Genomic DNA, 17,871 nt, shown 5'->3' with positions numbered 1-17,871 from the left:
GGCAGATGTCAGGGTGGGGGCAGTGGATCAAGAGTTCCAAGCTAGCCTGGCCTACATAGTGAGACCTTGTTAAAAAAACTAAAAAGAGGATGAGGAGGGTGTGGATTAAAGCAAGTTTGATTTAGTCAGTGTACACTGTATGCAAGTGTGGAAATAGTACAATAAACTCCATTAATATATATATATATATATAATTAGTACGTGCTAATTTAAAAAAGCAAAAGAGAATAGGGTCACCTGCTGTAATGGGAGGAGGTGTGTGGAATATTTTAGACTCTTTTGGCTTCCAGCCCTCAGCGTCAGATAGAGACAGGATCCGCTCCTTTGTCCTCCTCACTGGCTGCTTCTTCACCTCCCTTCTTTCTCCTAACCTCCAGGGCAGCACTTCTCTGTGTTCCATTGCTTTGAGGGGCCTGGGACCCAGGAGAGATAGGCTAAGCCAGGGATTTTAGGGTAGGACTAGGTGGTTTCCAAACCCTCAGAGATCTTGTGAGTAAGAACCAAGTGCTGGTTTCTGGTTTTTGTTTGTCTGTTTTTGTTTGTTTCCTGGGGAAGAGAGACCAGAGTTCAGTTCTCAAAGGGTTCCCTGCATCACAGAACACTGGGCACTGGCATCCTAAGACCCCTTTTCACTGTTAAGGCAGGTTCGGATTTGTGAAGGTGTCTGTGCGATCTAAGGTGCTCCCCAGAGCGCCCCTCCCTGCAGGCACTGTGGGTGATGCATGAACTGTGAGGAGGACTGGGTTAGATCCCTCAGAGACCCTGGCTGACACTGGCCTTAGCTGATCCTTCAGTAGGAGGACCAACAATGAGAAAGGAGAGTTAAGACAGGAGGGACCCCAGAAGGCAGAATAACATAGCAGCCTGGGGTCTTTGCTTCTATCTCTTTGTGGCTGTGTGATTGCTAGTCAGTTCCGGCCGTCTCTGGCCCTCTATTTCTATCTTTGCAAAACAATTAATCTGGAGTCCTTCTAGCCCTGGGTACTTATGGGAGCAGAGACAGAGGCCCGATGGGGTATGGGGACTCTGTAGTGAAGGTGTCCTTTCATACATGAAGGTCAGCGGGGAAAGTAAAGACCAAGAACCTGAGTGATTGATGGTGGCTCCTGCTCTGTGCCAGGCTCTGCCTTACAGCAGTCTTCTTCGTTTTCTACCTTCATTTGTGTGTGTGGATGTGAGTGTGCATGAGTGTGTGAGAGTGTGTGTGAGTGTGCATATGTGTGTGAGCATGTATATGTGTGAGTGTGTGTGAGTGTGAGTGTGTGAGTGTGCATGAGTGTGTATGTGTGTATGTATGTGTGTGAGTATATGAGTATGTGAGTGAGTGTGTGAGAGTGTGTATGTGTGTATGTGTGTGAGTATATGAGTATGTGAGTGTGTGTGTGAGTGAGTGTGAGTGTGAGTGTGTGAGAGTGTGTATGTGTGTATGTGTGTATGTGTGTGAGTATATGAGTGTGTGAGAGTGTGTATGTGTGTGTATTTGTGAATATATGTGTGAGTATATGAGTGTGTGAGTGTGTGTGTGAGTGTGAGTGTGTGTGTGAGTGTGAGTGTGTGTGTGTGTGTGTGTACATATGGAAATCAGAGGCCAGCTTGCAGGAGTCAGTTCTCTCCTTCCACAGTGCAACTCCTAGGGACTGAGGTCAGTTTGTTAGGTTTGGTGGCAAGTGCCTTTACCCACACAGCCATCTTTCTAGCCCCTTGGAGAGTCTCCTGGAAGCCTAGTGAGGCCCATCAGTCTGCTCATAGGGAAGAGATTGAGGCTGATTGCTGCTGAGGCCACAGAGCCTGGGAGCCTGGAGCTGGAAGTCTTCCCAGGAGCCTGTGGGCAGGTGGGAAACTGGTTCCATGGGCATGCATGGAATATGGAACCCAATCACTTCAGGTGGGGATCTCGCTTCCATCACTCTAGATTGGAAAGAGACTCCAGCTCAGTAATCAATAGGATTTCCCCATCCCTACCTGCAAGGGCCACTCCACCTCACTCCTGGAGTTCTGCCAAGGTTTCAAGAATCTTCTGTGAAGCAGGTGGCTGGGAGGGCCTTCCCTTGCCTATCATGACTCTCTCTGAACCCAGTCTTGTGGGTGGCAGGCCATCCCTGGGCACGAGGCTTTGTTGAGTCTCCAGCCCTCCCTCTCTCAGCTCTCCTGGGCATCTATTTGTAAGCTGAGAGGAGGGGGAGACTAAAACTTAGCTGCCTGGGGAGACCCAGGTCAGAGGAGGAGCAAGCATATGGATGGGCAGTGGATGAACAGTACCAGAAAGGACTTGGGCCCTGCCCCTGCTGACCTGTGGATTTAAAGGCACTTCTAAGACACCCTGTCAGAATAGACTATTTAATACAGGCCTGAGGAGGAGGAGCCAGTCCAGGGAAACAGCTGGGCCTGCAGGCATCTGTGCTTTGTCCCCAGGGTCCCAGATACCCACAGCGGACAACAAAATTCTTGTTCTGAGATGGAATTCTAGATGTGGGCCACTGGTGTGTGGTAGGTGGCTGGAGGGGAGCTGTGCCCAGCAGCTGGGGCTCAGCCAGAAATCTTGTCAGTGAACACAAACCATTTCTTGACTCTGAGTACCTCAGTTTGGGCCATGTAGATGGCTTTGAGCTTGGAGGAAGAAGGCCCCATTGACCGAGGCTCTGATTCTCCTGCTGGACCTGGCAGAGCCCCAGGCTGCCTGCTCACCCAGTCTGGCAGACTTGCATCTGCCCTACTTCACAGGGCAGAATGGTTGGCAGTCTGCCAGGACCTTCACGTCAGCCACTGCTAGTGAAGGGTTAGGGTAGCCTCCCCAGAGCCCTGTAGCCTCAGGGGCTGACAGCAGGTTAAACCAAGGTACTTGTGTGAGAGAGGAGATGAGGAGTGGAAGTCACCTGCTCCAGGACCACCCTTATGCTGAGTCTCTGGATGATCTTAGAGTCCAGCCTCACAACATCTGGCCAGAGCCTGGATGTCCCCCATCCTCATTCCCAACCGATGCCCTTGGTATCTCCATGTTCAGGCCTCGGCCAGAATAACTGGCTTTGGGTATAGAGTCAGGCTTCAGACCTAGGTCCACTGCCTGGGTCGAGTTGCTAAGGAGCCCCAAGCTTTCATTGCAACCAGTTTTTACTTGTTTCTTCAAAAACTTAAATTGTTATTTGTTGTTGTTGTTGTTGTTGTTGTTGGTGGTGGTGGTGGTGGTGGTGTGTGTGTGTGTGTGTGTGTGTGTGTCGGCGCACATGTGCACACGTGCGTGCACATGATATGTTTTGGGGGCACAGACACACAGGTATGGAGGGCAGAGACAATTTGGGCGTTGTTTCTCTTCTGGGGACTATCAAGCTTGTGTGTCAGGTTTGTTTTTTGTTTGTCTGTTTGCTCTTTTGTTTTTAACCAGTGGAGCCATTTCTGTGACCCAGCGGTTACCTTCTAGACACTCTAAGTGAGTTTGATATGTAGCCAGATTAATGGGGCCTCAGAGCTGGGTTGGAGCAGGCTGGATTCTCTGTGCTCCTTTCTCTGGCTTTGGGGGTACTCGCCCCATGTCTTAATCTGTTTACTCATCAGTTAAATGGGCAGTAGTTCTCTGTTGCCTTCTCTGGGATGAACACTGTATTGGGGTAATGAGACAAACCTCTGGGCCACCACTTGCACTATTTTTACCTAGGGTCCCAGGGTTCCCCAGCCCAGGGCATCATTTTGCCAAGCTTGCTTCTGACCCCTAGGAAGGCAGAGGAAAGGATGCAGAATTCCATCCCATCCAGTCCACTAGAGAAGCATCACATGGGGTTTGTGGGAGAGGCTCACACAGACATTCTGTGTTCTAGGAAGGAGAGAAGGGGTAGGCTAGTCTGCTGCAAGGTGTGGGACTCCTCATCTGCTTAGCCCCCTTGACACTGTTTCATTCAGGTATCAGTCACTGCGAGGGAAGATGTGCCTGCCTTTGGCCCCCCTCTGCCAAGCCCGCCTGTTTTCCAGAAGGTAAGAACCTGTCCTTTTATACTTGTCATATCCAAGACCCCAGATCTCTGCTCCTGAGTGTCAGTGGTTACTGAGTGTAGAGAGGCATCGTGGAGAGATCCTGTTATAGCTTTGGGGATATCTCCTTTCTGGATAGCTCCCTGCCTCACCCTTTGAGGTCAATGTGGCCCTTGCTGAGAGTTCGATGCCTGGGTTGCCTTCCTGTTAGTAGAAGGACTTTTATCCTGTGCTCCAGACCCAAGAGACAGCTGCAAGAGTCGCCACCAGTAACCATGGTGCCTTGTGGAGGGTGGGTTTCCCAGCACTGGGGATGTTGGCTTCCAAGCTGGTAGCTGGTATATTAGCAGGCAGGTCTGGCCTTGGCTGGAAATGACCAGATATGAGACGGGCTACAGCAGGGCCTCTCTTGTCTTATTGTCACTGTGGTTGGAGGCATTTTATCTACAGCAGAGGAGGGAGAGTTCTGAGTCTCTTACCTGTTTCAGGGCACAGAATTCCGGGAGTTTCTGCTCACCAAGCTCACGAATGCAGAGAATGCTTGCTGCAAGTCGGACAAGTTTGCCAAGCTGGAGGTGAGAATGCCAGACTGAAAGGCTCCTCTGGGCTTGCTCTGGGGTCTGACCACGGTGCCCACTCAGTTGGGGAGCTCTTTGTTCTTTCCTAAGCCCTCAGCTCTCTGTTGCTTTGGGAACTTTTTTTTAGTTCTTGGTAGGAACTCATCTAGGCTCTAGGTCTCACCAGCCAATCACCTGTAATTTTTTTTTTAACTGAACATGTGTTATGTCCAGGTCTTGCTCTATTACCAAGAATAAGTGAGACATCACTTCTGCACTGTGTAGTGCCCAGGCTGATAGAGGGGCCTTCACAGAAGAGAAGCTATGATTTATAATACAGTGTCCTGTATTATACTCTGGACCATGATGGAGCTAGTGTGTAGTGACTGCTTCGCTAGGGATGATGGCAGGTGTATTCAGGAAAGGCTTCCTGGAGGAGGTTGCTTTTGAACTGCTGAATCTTGATGCCAGATGAAGCTTTCACAGGAGGAGAATCTGGAAAGTCATTCAAGACTCAAGGATCAGTCAGAGGCCAAACAGAAGCAGACATTTTGGGGTGGGAGGTGTGGCCTGATAGCAGCCTCCTGTGACTGGAAGATGGGGCTCAGCTGCAGATGGTGGCTGCATTGAATGGAGCAGGACTGTGGCTTGCAGGTGGTGGGCACTATGAGGTTTTTAAGCAGTGTTTGACTTGAATGTTAGAGGCATCATTAGCCCCCAGACAGAGGAGGAGGAGGAAGCGGGAGGGGGAATAAGAGGGAGAGGAGGAGGAAGAGGGGGAGGAGAGGTTGAAGGGGAGCTAGAACAGGAACTGGCTGGTTAGAAATGATTAAAGAGTCTAAGAGACTCAACAAAGGTGAACACTTCACAGGAGGTACTGGGATAAATTGGGTAGATGTGTCCAACCAGAGGCCTGTAAGCCACATGTGCCCCAGTATAGCCATGACTGTGGTTCAAGACAAAAATCATAGAAACATTATGAAATTTCCCCCTGGTAACTCGACTGTGCAGTTCTTTTTTATTTTTATTGGACATTTTATTTATTTATATTTTAAATGTTATCACCCTTCCCAGTTTCCCATCCGTGCACCCCTATCTTATACCCTCCCCCAAGCCCTCCAAGAGGGTGTTTTGCCACTCACCCACCTACTCTTGCCTCAGTGCCCTAGCATTCCCCTATACTGGGGCATCTAGCCTTCCCAGGACCGAGGACCCCTCCTCCCATTGATGTCTGACAAGGCTGTCCTCTGCTACATATGCAGCTGGAGCCATGGGTTGCTCCATGTGTACTCTTTGGTTGGTGGTTTAGTCCCCGGGAGCTCTGGGGGAGGGGGAGTCTGGTTGGTTGATATTGTTCTTTCTATGGGGTTGCAAACCCCTTCAGCTCCTTCAGTCCCTGCCCTAACTTCTCCATTGGGGTCCCCATGCTCAGTGTGATGGTTGGCTGCAAGCATCCACATCTTATTGGTCAAGCTCTGGCAGAGCCTCTCAGGAGACAGCTATATCAGGCTAACTGCAGTTCTTACAGTTGACAGCATTGCGTCACAACATCAAAAGGTTGGACATTCCTACAAGGTCAGGGCTGGGAAGACATAGATAGACTCCTAGAAATAAAGGCGGGGAAAGTGGAATTGTGGGCTTTCAGCTCAGGCTTGGTGGTGAAATGGGGACAATCAGGAGAGGAGCTTTGTTAGGACTGTGGCCTGCCAAAAGGGCTTGTACAGTTTGTTGTGTCTGGAGCACCCTGGAGGCTGCATGCATGTCCCTGGCTGCTACCTGGTGGCTACAGATCTTTTGTATAGATCTTGGTCTGAGATCTGGGCTGGGAGTCACCAGGGTAAGTCTTGGAAGAGCTGGTATGGCCGGGAAAGTGAGAGCAGGGGCAGGCCCGGAACATTGGTGCTAACTTCAGCATTAGTGAATATGAAGCTGTCTCCTAAATCCCCACCATGGCCAGGAGCTGGTGACAGAATAGCAGCTCTCAGACCAGACATCTGGAGTAGAGAAGAAAGTACACACCTCTGCTGTCGGTGTACAACTGTATATACCGTTCCTTCCTAGGACCGGACCCGGGCTGCTCTCCTGGACAACCTTCACGATGAGCTCCACACACATACTCAGGTCATGCTAGGCATGGGCCCAGAGGAGGACAAGTTTGAGAACGGGGGCCATGGAGGATTCCTGGAGTCTTTTAAGGTATGGATGCAGGCTTTTTTTTGGGGGAGGGTTGCTGTGGAAGAGGACAAAGAAGGAAAATGGCTAAGTTATTGGGGATCCAGCTTGAGAGTTCAAGGACCAGTCAGAGGTAACAAGATGAGGTTGGACTTTGCAAAGGGCTGGGGCCTTATGTATGAGGTTAGAGCAGCCAGCAATGATTCCAGAGCATGGAATATCTCCATGCTCTCTCCCTTGGCCTGGACTGTCTTCAGCTCAGGAATCTTGTAAGCAGGAAAGTGAGTGAGCAGAGGAGAGGAGGCCACATGAACTAAGACTCTCACTGCTTCCTCTGTCTCCCTCTGTGGTGGGCGAGCTCAGGGAAGAATGGTGGGGCTGAGGCCACAAGTCGTAGGGGTATTCAGTAGCTGGGTGGAGTGCTGCATGGTTCTTCCTTGCTGGCAAGTGCTGGAGCCTGGATGGGGGTGGATGGGAGGGTGGAGCCACAGGCAAGTCTCTCCAGCATTGAAAACCAGTTTTACCCGGAATGAGCTCCCTGACTGGATGACCACAGAACCAGTGAGGGGCAGAGGTGGTTTATTATCATGTCCTGGCTGCTGGCTTGTTGGTTCACACAGCACTTGTATTGGTGTCTGATTTGAACCTGACTATAATCACGGGCATTCGACTGGATAGTTATTTCTCCATATCTACTTTAACACAAAGGGGAGTGGGTGGGTGCTGGAGGGCAGGCTACAAGAGGCCATGGGATCTCAGGACCCTGCCCCTCAGAGGTTCACACCTCGATTTTCTGACTCTAAGTTCAAGTTTCTGCCAGGTTTCCCACCAGAGAGAGATTTATAAACATGACATTTTGAGCTATTAGGATTGGGGTTACGTGTGCTTTTAAAAGTCCCAGCTTCAGGGTACTAGGCAAGATCTTTAAAGTCCTTAAGCTGCAGTTTTCTTGTTAAGGACCCAGAGATAATAAATTGAACCTCTGTCACTGTTGTGAGAGTTCATTGGAATAAAGCCCGAAATTGCAGATTGTATCTGACACAGTAAATACTCTTAGCTGTTTTAATAGGACACACATTAACTGTGCTGTATGGGTCACATAGAGCCTTAAACTTCCCAACTCTCATTAGAGCTCTCTGTGAAAGGCTGGAATTATGGATGTAATAATTTTGGCTTGATAATTCACACTCAATTTTAGCAATTGTAAGTATAGTTTTACATGTGAGGAAACAAAGACGCAGACACTAAATGATTTGTCCTGGGTCACCCTGGAGACAGAGTTGAATTCAGGTCTCCCAGATTCTTAAAAGCTACATGATACTCCCTCCCAGGTTCTGACCATGAAGATTCCACCCATTTTGGCCAGGCCCGGGCAGGTCTGGGTCAGTTGTTCACTGCCCAGCTGGACAGCCTGGAGCAGGCACAGCTCTGCTGGCCCTAGCTGGAACCCGCTGCTGAGATTCCTCCTGAGGGTGGGGGGAGTTGAGCTGCTTGTCCAGGCTGGTAGGGGATTCCTAGGGCTTCTGGTGTAGTCATGATAGCTGTGAACGAGGAGAAGCCCAGGGAATCCAGGTTCAAGAGGAGCTTGGTGTGGAGGAGTATGCCTATAGGGCCAACATTTGGGAAGCCACGGCAGGGGCATGATGAGTTCAAGGACGGCTTGGGCTACCTAGTGAGATTCTTCTTTATTTTTGTTGGATTTTGAGAAAAACGAAGGACAGAGGGGAAAAGGAAGGGAGAAGGAAGAGGGAGGCAGCCACGGTGGACAGATTCCTTGCCAAGAGGAGGGTGAGTGTGAGGCTAGGTCATAGGAACAGGCTTGGGCTTAGGGAAGGCAGAGTGGCCTTCTGAGGCTCTGCCCCACCTCACATCACACCATTCAAAGTGTTCCTCTTCCCACAGGAAATTAATTTAGATAGCATGATCGGAGCTGACCTGCAGTTGACAAGCTAGCACGATGCAGGCATTGTATGAACATCTGTTGCTTTGGGTCTTACAGGTTTTCTTTTATACTTGGCATTCAAATGTTTATGTAACATTGCACGTAGGCTGTGGACATTCTGCCCATGGATCTGATGGATGAGGTAGCCCCGCTTACAGCTGGTGGCAGATCTAAAGGACGGTGGCTCAAGGCCAGTCTGCTTAGTCTCTTGCATCTGTTAGGAGGAGTAGCGGTTGGTTTATGTTTCCTTTAGGGCGTCTGAGGTATTCCTAGAGGGGCTCTCAGGAGAGGGCATGCTTCAAGACTCTGTTATGACTGGCCTGAGAGTCAGCATAACAGGGACCTGGTTTTAACTCTGTGGGTGAAGGTAGACCCATTTTCCCATTCAGATTTCATACTTGCCCTTGAGGTTGTGAAGTTGTGGGGACAGCAGGGGCCGTCAGGGTCAGGCACACAGAGTGAGCCTCTGGAGCACTAGTGACCATGGCCAGCGAGTTTCTCTTCCCTCAGAAGGAGACTTTGGCTTCTCTTGTCAACCCCTTCAGTGTTGATTCAGGTCTCCCATGTGGAGAGGCCTGGGCAAGGGGGCAGGCATGGTCCTGGCCCAGTTCAAGAGTCTGTCTCTAGTGCCTTAGGCAGGACTGTGGTGTCGGGATTACTGACATTTTTGGGGGATTAATCTTTGACTCTGTGGGATGTCTCCAGAAAAAAAAAAGAGTTATCTGTAATGACTCCAGAAAGAAAATGCCTGCCTTGAAAGCTCTCTCACAGGCAGGCACTAGCTGGGGATACTCAGGGATGAGTACCACCCCACTCCCTGTCCCCTTTAGACGGCTCTCCCTAGAGGACCCCATCCCAGAAGCAGACCCGCTGTGGCTGCTGTGGCTGTAGGCTGTGTGTGTCCCATGGGGGTGGTTCATTCACTCCTCACTTTTGTTCTGGCTGTGGGTGGAAGCTTTCCCTTTGCGAGACACGGAGTGGTTGCTTTGTGGACACCTAGACCTGCTAGTTAACCAAGCCGCTTGGAGGAGTCTCAGGACCTGCCGGGTCTACTGACATTTGGAAGTTTTCATTTTCATGTCGGTGACAATCTGAAAATCTACACATTTCTAATGGCAAAGGCTCATCTTTTGCAGGGTTGGCTTGGATGAACGATGTTTCTGTGACTCCAGTGGATGGCTGTGCCCATGTTCTTGGGAACCTTGCAGGTTTTTTTTTTTTCCCCCGGTGAAGGAGCTGTTTATTTCTTCCTTTTGGAAGGTACCTATCTCTAGGTGATCTGTAATGAGGTAAAAAGAACAAAAAGACAGGCGATTTGTCCGTGTTATGGACATAGCACGTGCGGACCATGGTTTCAGAAACAGGGGACTGGCCCAGCTCTCTGCTGTCCTCATTATAAGGAGGCAGAAATAGAAGACCACGGGAGAGAATTGGAACCACCGGGAGCAGGGAGGCAGCAGGCTAATTTCTCTCACCCTTTGAGGAACTGGTGTTAGTAATGCATTGGTCTCACCTGACCCCTAGTGGCAGGAGAGGTTAACAGACGTCTCTGGCAAAGTCTCTTCGGGGGGGTCCTGCAGCCATAGGCCTGGTGGTAGACAGAGGATTGTAAGTGGGGCAGACATAGTACCCAGCCTTTGACATCTCTGCCCCTCCTTTTGCTCCTGGAAGGGGAGGCTGTGGTCCTAGGGGTGTATTACACATCTTGCAGTGCAGTGAAGGAGGAGAATGGGGAAGGAAGGGAATGAGAGAGGGGAGGAGGGGGTGCTCAGGCCTTGGGCCTGGCTCTGCTTAGCTCATGGTTTAGAACCATAGTCTAAGTGAGCTACCAGCATGTTCCTGCTGGAGGAACAGAAGACCCTGACTGAAGCCATCTCGGCAGGCGGGAGGTTAGTAGTGTCTTTGTCTCCGAGGCCCTGCCTCTGTTACTTCCAAGGGCTTGGATACGCATGCTCCCCCACCCCCTCCCATGCTCATTTCCTTGGTTTTTGTCTCTGACGTTGAGTTTGTTAAGTTGAAGCAACTCATTAAAACCTTGTGTAAGGAGGCCATGGCAGTGAGGTGACACTCGTGGGTAATGAGAAAGCACTGCATTCTTTGTCCTTCACCTCACAGCAGAGCTGGATGGAAGGCAGCAGTGGGCTAGGCTGAGGGCTGGGAGGCCACAGGAACTGAGGGAGATTGGTGGAACCAGAGGTGATCAGCCAGGAGGATGGCAAGGGACGGTTGTGGAAATGATAGAAAAGGCCAGCATGAGATCGCAAGGTTTAGAAATGTCGGTGAGATTCCAGCTCTGCCCACAGAACTTTCCGAGGGCCAGGACACACTGCTGGAGTGAGCTGGAATGGAGGACCCAAGCAGGAGTCAGGTGAGCTTTGCCAAGCGCAAAGTCCCCAAACCTTCTGGAGCTAACACAATGGCTTCCATAACTGTCCTTCCTCATCATTACCCCCTGCCCCTTTTTGTTCTTTACCCTGTTTTCTGATTATCTTGGCTAGATTGACAGGGCCAGCACTTCCCTTCAGTTGCCCATTGGACCGTAATGTGAAATTCTTAAGACGTCACCAGACAGTTTCATTCAAGTCAAGCTTTGTTTTGGTTCTTAGCGACGACCATCACCTGTCTTTCACGCTAAGATCAGGGCAGGAGAGCTGACCCAAGTGGGCAGATGTCATCCCAGGGGTTGAACACACACACTGTCTCATTTCATCCTTGTGACAGCTCCTCCTGCCAGGGACCATGGGAGAACCAGGACTCCACCTTTCCTGTTGCCAAGAGCAGGAGAGCAGGTGACTGACAACCTGCCCAGCCCTGGAATTGCATTAGTTCATTGGCTCCTCAGGTTCTGTCTGCTGACTGTGGCAGAAGTACATGGGCATCTGAAGACACTGTCCTCCCTGACATCAGCCTCTGACGTTTTTATGAGAGCTGGATCTCCAAACCTCCTGCTTCCCTGTCATCTTTAGTTCATCAGTCAGTGACTTGCTCCATCTTGTTCCTCGCCTCTGTCCCATCTCCTTATCCTTTCCTTCTCCCACCTCTCTCTCCTTCCACCTCTCTCCCTCCATCCTCCCTCACCTCTTCCCTTCCTCCCCCCTTTTCTTTTGGAGACAGGGACTCACTATGCAGCCCAGGCTAGCCGTAACCTCTCAAGCCTTCGAAGTTGTACGGATTACAGGCATGCACTCCCATATCCAGCTCAGTGTTTTCAATCTTGGGGCCCGGGATCCTATATTTGGGTCCCAGCTCTATCTCTTTAGTAGTGTGTGACAGTTATTTGTCGCTTGAGAGATTTTCTGTTCTCTATGCCTCAGCCTTGTGAGGATTCATCAGATTGTGTGTGCAAGGCTCCTTAGACTGGATACAGTGCACAGGGCTTGTTATTCACACGTGGATCCGTTCAGAGCATGAGAGACTGAGGACTAGATCAGAACACAAATGAAGACTTTGAAGTGTTGATGACACTGGTGGTGGCAGCCCAGGGGAACAAGCATATAAAGATGCTGGCATTTACGAAGCATTTGTGTCATTTAAGGAGCCTTTCTTCCCATCCATGTGCATAACCGCAGGTTTCAGAGTCCTGGTGTCTATGACGCTTGGGTGGTAGAATGAATCAAATATGCTGGCTCTCACAACCATGTCCCAGGAACACTGTTGCTAGGCAACTCTTCTGTGGTTCTGAGAGGGGAGAGGGGACATCCCTCATGGGTTATCTTCGGTTCAGACAATAGAGGCTACATGACGTTGATGTGAGGCTGGTAGTCCCACATCTCACTGGTGGCCTGTCTTGAGGGCTGTGACATCTACCAGTGGCCTTTCTGAGTCTCTGTCCCTTGTCAGGAGGAATGGAAGGCAGGATGAAGCCTTCGGTCTTTCACCATTCCAAGGTCTCAAAGGTGTCCCTGGGGTCCCAAAGAACAGTGTATGTGGAAGCTTTTCCTGGATGTCTCAAAGGAAGAAAGGGGCTTTGCTCTCCCTCTGGAGACATTCCTTAAGGGTATGCACAGGCCTGAGTCCATTCATAAGGGTATGGACTTCAGCTTAGTCCATATCTGGTTGCTGTGTGTAAGGTTCTGAGACTACCCTGTCTTGACAGGCTCACACCACAGTGAGGGAAATTTGCTAATTACTGTAGCAAGATGTCCAGGTGACTCTGGCACAGTTGGTCAAAGCATGTGTGTTCTCCTCCCCCCACCCCATGTGATCCTGGCCTCTCCAGCTTTGTCATCAGGTTTGACTTCCAGTGCTTTCAGGGGCTCTCCACAAAGCCACCAGCAGAAATCCCTCCAGCTTCTCTAGTAATGGATAAATTAAATGAGTGCTTTAGATTAAGCCTGAGTACTTTGTATTTCAAGGGGGTCGGAGGCATGGAGGGGAAGGGATAAGGGAAGGGGAGGGGGAAGAGGTGGTGGAGGAGGCATTGGGATACATGTTGGTCCTGCCAGCAAGAGATCTGCCGGTTGGAATTTGGCACCTGTACATGAACCACTCACAGTACAGGAGTCCAGGAGCCTTTGCTCTTTAGGCCCCAGAACAACTCACACAAATAGGCCATCATCACAGACACTGAGTCTTGCATTATTAGCATCCTCTTAGAAGTGTGTTTTGTGCACTCTTGGGTGCAATGCCCCTTTGGCCTCAATAGTGCAGTTCTAGTTCCTGGTGTGATGCTGGGCACACAGGAAACACATTGTGCTTAACATCAACACCAAGAGAAGCTACATTTGTGATGCCCTGGCCTCTCTTTTAAGAGCTTTATAGGTTCTCATTGCTACTCCTTGTGTAGACCCACCCTATCCCATTGCACTTATGTCTCAGAGAAGCTAAGTAGCCTGCAGGGTCCCCAACTAATTAGTGGCACAGCAGGGAGCACATGCGTGACTCCTGGCAGCAGCGGCCTAACACTTTTGTGCTTTTGACCTCTAAATTGTGTTGTCTGGCCATCTTATTGAGAAATTAGGTAGATGACCAGAAAGAGGGCACTGATGTAAGGGATTGGGGTCACTGGAGAAAACCTCTGAAATATACCTACACTTCAAACACCACGGAAGCAAATCAGTATTATCCCAGAGGAGCCAGGATCCTGTAGCACTTCTGTTGACCGGAAGTCCTGCTGTAGTTGGAGCTGAGTTCCAAGCATCATAAACACCCCTCCTTGGTCCTGTGCAGAGCAGTGTTGTACTCTAGAGAAGTCTGGGGGTGGGGGTGGACTGTCACCCCGGGTCCAGCTCTTCTAGGGGTCCAGTTACTGTTTGTATGGCTCAGTTATTCTCATTTTCTCAAGCACCATAACAAAACTGTCCTGGTTGTCATTGGCCACACACTTAACAGCTGGCCAGTACCCATCCACCTGCCCCACACTTTGATTTTTGCCGGTCATTAGTGAACACAAGGTTCCACACCCACCACGGTTCCTTAGTGTGCCCAGTCAGAGCACATATCTCTGAACAATCATGCAGATCTGAAGTGTTGATCTGGAAATATATGACTTCAGCTCTGCATGTCCATGGGATGACAAGTTGCAGCTTTGGAGCAGAGATGAGCAGGGACTTGTTCCAGGGTTGTACATCCAGGGCTGTAGCTGCACAAGTCAGATCTGTGGTCATGGGGGAGGGCGGTCCAGTATACACTTAGCAGAGGAAGCTTAGCTTTGCAAACACAGAGCTGCTGTGTGGTTGAGGACACACTCTCCCCCCCCCCTCTCTCTCTCACACACACACACACACACACACACACACACACACGCACACACACACTAAAATAACAAAGAATTAGTGTTTAGCACTTGTGTTTAGCCCCCATCCTTTGTGAAATGTGTGACACTCATTGTATAGACAATGAAGCCATAACTCAGAGAGGCAGAGTTGCTAACTAGACAGTGTCATTAAGGTTTGCTGAGCTGCAGGTCTTGCTTCCCCTCCTCATAAGACGAGGATAGCAGGTTGGCCCACCTTGCAGCACTGAGACCTCAGACCCTGCCTTGACAGAATTCAGAGATCTCTGTAAACACCAATCACCAAGGCATGGGCTTCTTTAACTGTGTGCACAGCTCATTGCTAGTGTGTGCACACACAGTTCATTGCTAGTGTGTGCACACATATGTATATTTTTGAGCCCAGGGCAAAGCCATCCAGTGGGACCGGTGGTGACTCTCAGACCTTTGTCACTCCCTACCCTTTGCAGAGAGCCATCCGAGTGCGCAGCCATTCCATGGAGACCATGGTGGGCAGCCAGAGGAAGCTGCATGGTGGGAACATTCCTGGCAGCCTCAGTGGAGGTATTGTCCACAACAGCATGGAGGTCACCAAGACCACCTTCTCGGTGAGTGTTTTGGACACTGGGCCAGCATGTGGGGGAAGAGGAGGAGGGAGGAAGGGTGTGTCTCTATCAAGGTTTGGGTTAGGCAGCTTTAGCAGGCAAGCTGGTTGCTGGGCTGGAGACCACTGAAGCTGCTGAGGAGGTGAGCTGACCTCTGCTTGATGACAGCGGTCCTATGGAACTTCTGTGCCAGGTTGCCCTGGGCTTGGTTTGTACCATGAATTGTTCTCCCAGTTTCCTTAGGGTCTGAGCTTGGGGACTCATGAGGGAGACCCTAATTATTGATGAACACAGTGGCCACACCAGCTTGCTCTGCTGCTGGCACTGAGCTGGTGATTGATACCCAAGATCTTACCTGATCCCTGTCATGGCTGTCTGTGTAGACACAGGAGCACTCATTGTTTCATGCTTTAGGAAAAGGAGGCTCAGAGAGGTTAGGTAACTGACTAAAAGTCACCCAGCTAAGAAGAAGATCTGGGGTTTGAATGCAGGACCTCATGATAGAAAACTTAGCCTCCTCATCACTGTGTTCAGTTCTTGGGGAGAGCCAGCCTCGTGGGTCTGTGAGCTCAGGCCACTTGACTAACACAAGGGTAGGGGAGGGAACCACATAGCCAGCCATTAATAGGACAAGTGGCTTTTGATTTATATGGAGTGCAATTTTCTTTTAAAAAAATATCAACAGATGAATAGCTTAGTAAGAGCACCAGTGGAAGGGGAAGCCCTTGGTCCTGCCAAGACTGAACCCCAGTGAACGTGCTTGTTGAGGGGAGGGCGGTAATGGGGGGAAGATGGGGAGGAGAAGCCCATATAGAAGGGGAGGGGGGGCTAGGGGGATGTTGGCCTGTAAACCGGGAAAAGGAATAACAATTGAAATGTAAATAAGAAATACCCAAGTTAATAAAGATGGAGGAAAAAAATTAACAGAATAGACTCACCAAGATGTTGACTTCTATTATAAGTGGCCTTTTGAGCAATGGCTTGGTTTACCTAATATTTTCACATATATCACCTGTATCTCCCAGAGGGTGAGGATGAGGAAACTGAGGCCCAGAGAGTCTGACCATTCTCCCAGAGTGGCACAGCACATGATGGACAGTGAGGCTGGGGTTAGAAACCTAGCAGTCTCCAGGCTTCCTTGCCTCTTTGCTCAAACCTTTACCATGGTGTCCTTCTTCTCCCGGGAGACCTGAGACTGCCCATCAGTCATGCGGACTCAGCTCCACTGCTCTCATTTGGTTTGTTGCTGCAACTCTTGTCTGGGACCATTTATTCACAAGCAGCGATGGAGACTGAGGAGCCCTGGGTTCTTATGGCTAGCTGACCTTGACCCCGTTTCCTGATCCTCGGCTTTCTGATTAGTAAGGTGAAAAGACTGAGGCTGGACAATCCAGGGTACCTCCAGATGTTTCGATCTATGATCTCCTGAATCATCTCAACCAGCTTAGCACCTGGCCTCACTATGGTGATCCTCCAAGAGCTCTAGGCTCTGTTGGACCATTGCCTGCTGTCACAGGCTTGGTTTAAGAGCAGGAGAGGTTGTGAGTGGCTCAATGTTGGGGTCTGAGCTCTTTGCTGTTTTTCTCTGGTCTCATAAGACAAGGAGTCATGTATAGATCGGAGAAGGTGTGGGAAGGACTGGGTGGGCATGTGCACTCACTGTGGTGGTTTTATCGGCAGCCTCCAGTGGCCGCAGCAACCGTGAAGAACCAGTCACGGAGCCCCATCAAGCGGCGGTCGGGACTCTTCCCCCGCCTGCACTCAGGCTCTGAAGGCCAGGGGGACAGCCGGACACGATGGTAACTGTCAGGGCCTGGACTCCATCCCAGCCATGGGGCCTGTCAGTTCTCTTCTCCTTGATAGCTGTCAGGTGTCCATGCATGGGGACAGGTTTTCCCAGTGTCAGGCTTCCCCTGAACCCTGACCTCACCCCAGGTACCTGCATATCCTGTTACTTGTGTTTAGGAGAGAGGCCCTGAGTGGGAAGTGATCAGAGTTTCTGATGCAAAGAAACTGAATAGCTTTGCATGGCTGCTCGGAGAGAGTGTGTAGAGCCCCACTGTACTCAGACAAGTAGACGGTCTCCTGGCAAGGACAGCTGGGAAGGCAGAGAGAGGAGACTGCATGAGGTGTGTGTGTGTGTGTGTGTGTGTGTGTGTGTGTATGCGTGTGTGCGCGTGCGTTCGTGTGGTCTCCAAAGCTAAGAGGGAAGAAAGAAGAAATTCCTGTGTTTATCATGGAGGGAAGTTCATTGTAGTGACCCAACCCTGGGTTTGACAGTCAAGAGGTCACTAGCAACCTCACTAAAGTGCATGGAGGAATGGGAAGGTGGCTCAGAGGGTAATGTTGCTGATTAAATATGAGGACTTGGATTTGGAACCCTAGTATCCTTATAAAAAGCCAGATGTGGTGACAGGAGGGTCCCTGGAACTTTCTGGTTAGTCAGTGAGTCAAGAATCAGTGAGAAACTATCTTAGAAAATGAGGAGGAAAACTAGAGGGCACACCCATGTTGGCTTCTGATCTCCACAGACATAGGCAGTTGAAAGCACCTGTGTGCACATGCACATGCTACTCTCTCTCCCCCCTCCCCCTCCCTCCCTCCACACACAGAGTTTATATAGGCTGTTGACACCTCTAGGGTAAAGGTGAATGTAAGTGTTATGGAGGATGTGGAGATACTGGCACACTTGTTCATTGCTGGTGGGGATGTGAGATAGTGCATCGACTCTGAAAACAGTGTGGCAGCCTTCCAAGGGCTAAACATAGAGTTCCCATCAGACCCCGCAGTCCCACCCGTAGGTGTGTACGTACAGAGACCATGAGAACTGAAAGCAGTTGTCCATGACAACACCAACACATACTTATTAATTGCAGCATTATTCACGGTAGCTCCAAGTGGGAATAGTCGAAGGGCCTGCCA

At 50.2% G+C, this 17,871-nt stretch overlaps 1 protein-coding gene across 11 annotated transcripts in view; it reads left to right on the top strand.

The window, feature by feature from the left end:
• Window positions 1-17,871, top strand: part of Rap1gap2 (RAP1 GTPase activating protein 2) — a 217,117-nt gene that overhangs the window by 187,960 nt on the left and 11,286 nt on the right. For all 11 annotated transcript variants that reach the window (XR_015630591.1, XR_015630592.1, XM_087571963.1 and 8 more), the window contains 5 exon segments: window positions 3,892-3,963; window positions 4,449-4,535; window positions 6,579-6,713; window positions 14,815-14,952; window positions 16,630-16,748. Coding sequence is in view for 9 of the 11 variants with exons in the window: in XM_087571963.1 (XP_087428089.1) it covers window positions 3,892-3,963; window positions 4,449-4,535; window positions 6,579-6,713; window positions 14,815-14,952; window positions 16,630-16,748 (551 nt within the window). In the remaining 2 variants the exon portion in view is untranslated.

Source organism: Rattus norvegicus, chromosome 10 (assembly GCF_021556685.1).
Source record: "Rattus norvegicus strain SHRSP/BbbUtx chromosome 10, alternate assembly SHRSP_T2T, whole genome shotgun sequence".
Lineage (NCBI taxonomy): Eukaryota > Metazoa > Chordata > Mammalia > Rodentia > Muridae > Rattus > Rattus norvegicus.
Note: the sequence above shows the minus strand (reverse complement) of the source record. Positions and strands in the feature narration are given on the sequence as shown.